The following is an 8,312-nucleotide window of genomic DNA, read 5'->3' as shown; positions in this document are numbered from 1 at the left end:
AATAGAAAATCTGTATACAGTGTGTGCAAATAAAGTAAGGAGGTAAGGCAATAAATAGGCCGTAGTGGCGAAGTATTTACAATTTATCAATTAACACTGGCGTGCTAGATGTGCAAGTACAAATACTGGTGTGCAAAAGAGCTGAAAATAAATTACATTTATGGGGATGAGGTAGGTAGTTGGTTGGATGGGCTATTTACAGATGGGCTGTGTACAGCTGCAGCGATCGGTAAGCTGCTCTGACAGCCGATGCTTGAAGTTAGTGAGGGAGATATAAGTCTTCATCTTCATTGATTTTTGCAATTCGTTCCAGTCATTGGCAGCAGAGAACTGGAAGGAAAGGCGGCCAAAGAGGTGTTGGCTTTGGGGATGACCAGTGAAATATACCTGCTGGAGCGTGTGCTACTGGTGGGTGTTGCTATGGTGACCAGTGAGCTAAGGCAGAGCTTTACCTAGCAAAGACTTATAGATGACCTGGAGCCAGTGGGTTTGGCGACGAATATGTAGCGAGGACCAGCCAACGAGAGCATACAGGTCGCAATGGTGCAGTATATGGGGCTTTGGTGACAAAACAGATGGCACTGTGATAGACTGCATCCAATTTGCTGAGTAGAGTGTTGGAGGCTATTTTGTAAATGACATCCCCAAAGTCAAGGATTGGCAGGATAAGCAGTTGTACGAGGGTATGTTTGGCCACATGAGTGAAGGAGGCTTTGTTGCGAAATAGGAAGCCAAATCTAGATTTTATTTTGGATTGGAGATGCTTAATATGAGTCTGGAAGGAGAGTTTACAGTCTAGCCGAACACCTAGGTATTTATAGTTGTCCACATATTCTAAGTCAGAACCGTAGAGTAGTGATGCTACTTTGTGGCAACAGTTTGGGGAAGGCCCTTTCCTTTTTCAGCATGATAATGCCCCCATGCACAAAGTGAGGTCCATACAGAAATGTTTTGTCGAGATCGGTGTAGAAGAGCTTGACTGGCCTGCATAGAGCCCTGACCTCAACCCCATCAAACACCTTTGGGATGAATTGGAACGTCGACTGCGAGCCAGGCCTAATCACCCAACATCAGTGCCCGACCTTACTAATTATTTTGTGGATGAATGGAAGCAAGTCCCTGCAGCAATGATCCAACATCCACATGCAGTTCTTTTGGTTATGTAGTGTACTTGGTAAAGGTGTCAAATGTGAGATAAGATGCTGATGTTTTGTATCCTTGGACATTTAGTAGATCATCTTATAATGTAATGATGTTCTACCTGTCTGTACCAAGAAATATACAATTCTGATGCATTTTAGAAATGCCAAACATTTGATATATAAAATTAGATCATTTGTAGTGGAGAGAGAATTTAGGCAAGTCTGGGTATCAGTCTCTGTAACATTCCACTCTTTGTACTCTGTGTCATGCGTAAAAGACATGGGCAAATGACACAGAGAACAAGGAGTGGAATGTAATATCTAAACGATGACTGGCAACCAGGCTAACTTTAGGCCACATGATAGTAGATTCTTCCTATAGCAGGATTCCCCAACTGGTGGCCTGCGGGTGGTTTTACTTGGCCCTCCAAGTTTTCTGACCAATTAATTTAAAAATAAATAATTGTTGGACACAAAACACTGTAAAAACACCAGAGAATCAGCTCCAAGTTATTTTAATTGAGGAAATCTGTTCCCAAGTATTCCCACGCATAATAGAGACTTGTGATTGCATACAAATGCAAGCAAGGTTTGAAATAAATATGTTTTAGTCAAATAATAGATCTGTTTGGGCTTCAGCCCCCCGACCATCCTCTCAAGGAAAAAAAACGTCCCGCAGCCGAATCTAGATTATCCCTGGCCTATAGGAAAGCATGTCCACTAGATCACATCATTTAATCAATCTTCAATTGTCTGTGAATTTCTTTATGATTTTTTAAATACGTTATACAATGAGGACAGTTTTAAAATGTGAATGTCATTTTGCAAACCTAAGTCTGAGACGTCGCAGAAAAACTATATACCTGTACAAATAGGAGTTTTTTTTAGAGATCCTTACCCACATCACTTCATGGTACATTGTGATCGGCTGCTGAGATTTGGGAATCAGCGTTTGACTGACAAACAGTGCAGCGTTTACACAAGTAGTCCAATTCTGATCTTTATTCCAGTAAATTATCTTTTAACCAACCACATCAGATCTTTTTAGTCAAAGATCTGTTTCAGAGCAGATCGATCAAAATACCAATTATTGAACAAAAATATAATTTGGTTGCCTGTGTAAACGCAGCCTAGAGTTGGGGAGCAGGGGAGCTTTCAGATGTGGGGCGGTGAGAGAGTGCACAGATGATCGATATACTGACAAGATACATGTCTCTCTGCCCTAACAATGGGAGTGGTTGTCAAAATGTCACTGTGGGTGATCTAACTCCCGTTTATACTTTCTTTGGATTGGTGGATAGATCTCAGTATTGTAATCTAGTTTTGTATATTCAATGACGGTTGTTGAAGTCAACCGCCGGAATTCAACGGAGATGCTATGCTACTAGCCTCAATACATGAATATGCATAGCCATCTCGAGACAACTCCGATATAGTGTTTTTTTGTCAAAGTTGGCGGGGTGTAACGTGTCCTACTTATATCAATACACTAGTAACAACTTAAGCGTTATGAAACGTATATTTGATCAAGTAAAACTCACATAGCAAATAAGCCATACATTTTGTGTTTACCAAATTCGACACCCATTTACTGCCACACAGAAACTTGCTTGGAGGGCAAAACACCGAAAGAAAAAAAACACCTGCTGGAGGGGGACCGATTTTCCGCTGAGTTGGGCCTCTCTCTTGTTCTCTGGAGAGTGAGACCAGTTCGAACCATTTAATGGGCGCGCCATGCTCTGCTCCGATCCTCGCAACATTCTAACTAATCATGGAACGGGATTGGACTGCGAGGACCAGGGAAAAACTTGTTCAGTGGATTTTATAGATGTTCTTGACAGATTCGGTGGATGCCATGCGTTTTAAACCATGGCATTACAAATGCTTTGGCCGTGGATATGTTTTCTATCACACGTTCCAGTAATTGCATGTTTTGATGTACACGTTTCGGATACTCGGCAGCCTGGAGTAGTGCTCGGAAATGTATCTCTTGGACGGGGTTGGATCTATCAAATAGACAGGACTTTAACTCCTAAATACGCTAGACACATTTTCAATATCGAGAGACAACACGGAATTGTATATTTCTCAGGAATAGTTAATTGTGCGCTGTTGCAGAAGAACCCCGCGCCGCTTTACATTCAGATCAAATCAAGTACCTCGGATAACTTTATTTTAATTCACTTCAATACTTTTGTGCACGGACATAATTGTTTCATTAAATATAGGAGAAAGATAAACGAAGGTAAGCTCAAGATTTACATGAACATTCTCTCAACAGTAGAGACATATCCATTCGTCTCAAATAGTATTTTGCTTTTGAACATTTATGAACATTTACCACTTTTTACTCGAAAACCTCACTCTTACCTTTCGTTATGTAAGGGAGGGAACTGGAAAGTAGTTTTTGATAACGGGAGTGTTTTGCCAAACTGTCTGCAACCCAATGAGCGAAACGAGTTGGATTTATTCTGCAGGGTGCAACATCTTTGGAATTACACTACTGTTCGTGTGAAAGTGCGATTTAATTCTCTTCATAGTCATGCCATGTTTACAGACGGGGATTTGGGTAGACTGGGTTCATGGACCAAACGTAAAAAAAGAAATGTGAATACCGCTCCCCAGTTTCAACTACCCAACTATCAGGTGTCTGTCCCGGAGAATGAACCGGCGGGAACTCGCGTAATTACGCTCAAAGCACTGGATACCGATGATGCTGGTGAAGTAGAATATGATATTGATGCACTGTTCGATAGCAGGTCCAATGATTATTTCAAAATCAATTTGCAGACCGGCAGCATTACAACGTTGCAGCCTTTGGACAGGGAGGTCAAGGACACACATATCTTCAAAGTTATTGCTACAGACAATGGCACCCCTAAGAGGTCGGCCACTGCTTACCTCACTGTCACTATAAGTGACACTAATGATCATGGGCCTGTGTTTGAGCAGACAGAGTACAGGGTCAGCATTAGGGAAAATGTGGAGATAGGTTTTGAAGTGTTGACTATCAGGGCCACAGATGGGGATGCCCCATCAAATGCCAACATGATCTATAAGATTGTGAATGAGGGGGAAGATAATGCTGGTTTTGAAATCGATCCTAGAAATGGACTAGTCAAGATTAGGGTTCGGCCTGACAGAGAAACCTTGACCCAGTATCAACTGATAGTGGAGGCTAATGACCAGGGTAAAGACCCAGGCCCCCGCAGTGCCACGGCTACAGTGTATATCTCTGTGGAGGATGAGAATGATAACTACCCCCAGTTCAGTGAAAATAGGTATGTAGTCCAGGTGCTTGAGAGCGTGGCAGGGAACACCAAAGTGGCCCAGGTGAAGGCCACAGACAAAGACGATGGCAACAATGCAAAAGTCCACTACAGCATCATCAGTGGCAACGTGAAGGGCCAGTTCTACATCCATTCCCCTACAGGTGTCATTGACATAATCAACCCTCTAGATTATGAGATGATCAGGGAATATAATTTGAGAATAAAGGCACAGGATGGAGGAAGACCACCTCTGATTAATGGCACAGGGATGGTTGTAGTGCAAGTTGTGGATGTCAACGATAATGCCCCTATGTTTGTTAGCACACCCTTTCAAGCCACAGTATTGGAAAATGTGGCCGTTGGTTGTTCTGTGATCCATATTCAGGCTATTGATGCAGACTCCGGTGACAACTCTCATTTGGAGTACAGATTAACAGCTATGGCTCCAGGCTTCCCCTTCATCATCAACAACAGCACAGGGTGGATTACAGTTAGTGTAGAACTGGACAGGGAGACCACCGACTTTTACACATTTGGCGTTGAAGCAGTTGATCATGGGGTCCCTGTCATGTCTTCCTCGGCCAGCGTCAGTGTGACGGTGCTCGACGTGAACGACAACGTTCCCACTTTCACTCAGAGGTTGTATAGCCTGAAGATGAATGAGGATGCTTTGGTAGGTATGAGCGTGCTAGCACTCTCTGCCATAGATCGGGACGCCAACAGTGTGGTAACATACCAGATTTCCAGCGGCAACACGCGGAACAGGTTCGCCATCACCAGTCAGACTGCAGGGGCAGTCATCACCTTAGCACTGCCACTGGACTACAAACAGGAGCACCAGTATGTCCTGACGGTGACCGCCTCGGATGGCACGCGTTACGACACAGCACAGGTCTTTATCAACGTCACTGATGCCAACACCCACCAGCCCGTGTTCCAGAGCACCAACTACCAGGTGATGATCGGCGAGGACCGGCCTGTGGGCTCCACCGTGGTGGTGATCAGTGCCACGGACGAGGACACCGGGGAGAACGCACGCATCAGCTATGTAATGGAGGACAACGTGCCACACTTCAAGATCAACCCTGACACAGGTGCCATAACCACACAGATAGAAATCGACTATGAGGATCAGGCCTCCTACACGCTAGCTATCATTGCCCGCGACAACGGCATCCCCCAGAAATCTGACACCACATATGTGGAGATCATCGTTCTGGATGCTAACGATAATGCGCCACAGTTCCTCAGAGACATATACCAGGGGACAGTGTTTGAGGATGCACCTGTGTATACCAGCATCCTCCAGATTTCTGCATCTGACAGGGACTCAGGGTCCAATGGGAGACTTAGTTACACTTTCCAGGGTGGGGATGATGGAGAGGGTGACTTCTTCATTGAGCCGTACTCTGGCATTATTAGAACAGCCAGGAAACTTGACAGGGAGAATGTGCCTGTGTACAATCTGAAGGCCTTTGCTGTGGATAAGGGGTTTCCGCCGCTTAAGGCATCCATGGACGTCCAAGTGTCCGTCCTGGACATCAACGACAATGCTCCTGTGTTTGAAAAGGACGAACTGTACGTCTATGTGGTGGAGAACAGTCCTGTGGGTTCCATTGTAGCCCGCATCACTGCTACAGATCCTGACGAGGGAACCAATGCGCAAATCCTGTTCCAAATCGTAGAAGGAAACGTCCCAGAGGTCTTCCAACTAGACATCTTCAACGGAGATCTTATCGCTCTCACTGATTTAGACTACGAGTCCAAGATAGAGTACACCATCATTGTCCAGGCGACCTCTGCACCGTTAGTCAGCCGCGCCATTGTGCACATCCGCCTGCTGGACGTCAACGATAATGACCCTGTCCTACGCGACTTTGAGATCATCTTTAACAACTACGTCACCAACAGGTCCAACAGCTTTCCGGCTGGGGTGATCGGGAAGGTTCCTGCCCAGGACCCGGATGTGTCAGATAACCTCCAGTACAATTTTGTGGAGGGCAACGAGCTGAGTCTACTAATCCTGAATAAGGACAACGGGGACTTGAGGCTGAGCAGAGACCTGGACAACAACCGGCCCCTTGAGGCCACCATGAAGATATCAGTCACAGGTAATTAAACTGTGTTCATTTAAATGCAATAGCTCTCCATATGCATGGCAGATATTTTCTATTTTGTCTGTCCCTTCCACCTCCTCTCTTCATTCTGCCATGTTGTTTAATTTTCTTGCTCTTGTCTTGCAATGTGACCTCTACTAATTCTGCTAGTTGTAAATCTGTTTTATCACTGGTACTTGTCTCTACTTTGAAAGGTAGTCTGTCGCATGTCTACTATGGTAAGATTGGTGCTTGTGCCTAAATCACCACATTACTCATTACAGGCTGGTTATCTGCTAAAAGATCCACAAAATGTTGTCCAACGGTATTGTTGCCATGACAACTACACCGTTATTCCCCCTTTGAGGTTCCTGAGGTGTTCTTTGTTTGGGGTTCTTTGTTCATGCCATGAACAAAGAACCCCACTACAGGCTACTGGTGGCAGTGGAAGTACGGGAAACAACAAGTTACTGAATTTTGTTTTTTTGTGCCAACCGTCAGTGGAAGTGTTGCACCGGTTTAAGTGGTTGATGGTTATGTTGGATGCAGTCTATCACAGTGCCATCCGTTTTGTTACCAAAGCCCCTTATAACGCCCACCACTGCGACCTGTATGCTCTAGTCGGCTGGCCCTCGCTACATATTCGTCGCCAGACCCACTGGCTCCAGGTCATCTATAAGTCGATGCTAGGTAAAGCTCCACYTTATCTCAGCTCACTGGTCATGATAACAACACCCAGACATAGCACGCGCTCTAGCAGGTATATTTAACTGGCCATCCCCAAAGCCAACACGTCCTTTGGCTGCATTTCCTTYCCGTTCTCTGCTGCCAATGACTGGAACGAATTGCAAAAATCGCTGAAGCTGGAGATTTATATTTCCCTCACTAACTTTAAACATCAGTTATCTGAGCAGCTAACCGATCGCTGCAGCTGTACATAGTCCATCTGTAAATAGCCCACCCAATCTACCTACCTCATCCCAATATTGTTTTTATTTACTTTTCTGCTCTTTTGCACACCAGTATTTCTACTTGCACATCATCATCTGTTCATCTATCACTCCAGTATTAATTTGCTAAATTGTAACTACTTCGCTACTATGGCCTATTTATTGCCTTACCTCCTCACGCCATTTGCACACACTGTATATAGACTTTCTTTTTTTCTATTGTGTTATTGACTGTACGCTTGTTTATTCCATGTGTAACTCTGTATTGTTGTTTGTGTCRCACTGCTTTGCTTTATCTTGGCCAGGTCGCAGTTGTAAATGAGAACTTGTTCTCAACTAGCTTACCTGGTTAAATAAAGGTGAAATAAAAATAAAATGTTGTCAATGGTTGAGCACATTATAAGTTCTGCAATCTATGCAAGGGCATTTGATAATAAAGAGCTGGAATATTAACAGGTTACTGGGCATTTCACACTAATTTAATGGCAGTTAGTTGTCTGAAAGTTGCTGTGAATATTGCTTTACCTAACTGGCAACTAGCTGTCAATAAGTTATTGTAAAATTCTCAGTAACTCAATTGCTAGTAACTTACTTGCAACTAGCTTACTGTACTTTCCCTTAACTATACTGATTAYAAGCTTAACTAAGTATTCTTTGTGGTGAGCACACTTGGGCCTCAACCTCTTGGTTGACAGCAAACTGACCTTCCTACCACACCATCAGGTCAGTGAGTGTGACAGAGACCAGCCACAGTAAGTTACTGTGCATTTTACAATAACTACTTGCAGCAAGCTCACAGTAAGTTATTGAAAAATACTTCCTGGTGACCAACTGAAGTTAAGTAACTGGAAA

General features: G+C 44.0%; 1 protein-coding gene across 1 annotated transcript in view; it reads left to right on the top strand.

The window, feature by feature from the left end:
- The first annotated feature begins 2,363 nt into the window (after positions 1-2,363).
- The window catches only part of LOC111971911 (cadherin EGF LAG seven-pass G-type receptor 1-like), a 94,330-nt gene continuing 88,381 nt past the window's right edge, over positions 2,364-8,312 (top strand). Inside the window, 1 exon segment of the mRNA XM_023998694.2 lies at positions 2,364-6,525. Within this exon segment, the coding sequence (XP_023854462.2) occupies positions 3,012-6,525 (3,514 nt within the window). The 5' untranslated portion in view covers positions 2,364-3,011.

Source organism: Salvelinus sp. IW2-2015, linkage group LG13 (assembly GCF_002910315.2).
Source record: "Salvelinus sp. IW2-2015 linkage group LG13, ASM291031v2, whole genome shotgun sequence".
NCBI classification, from domain to species: domain Eukaryota; kingdom Metazoa; phylum Chordata; class Actinopteri; order Salmoniformes; family Salmonidae; genus Salvelinus; species Salvelinus sp. IW2-2015.
The sequence above is the reverse complement of the archived record's forward strand: the minus strand, read 5'-3'. Positions and strand labels throughout refer to the sequence as shown.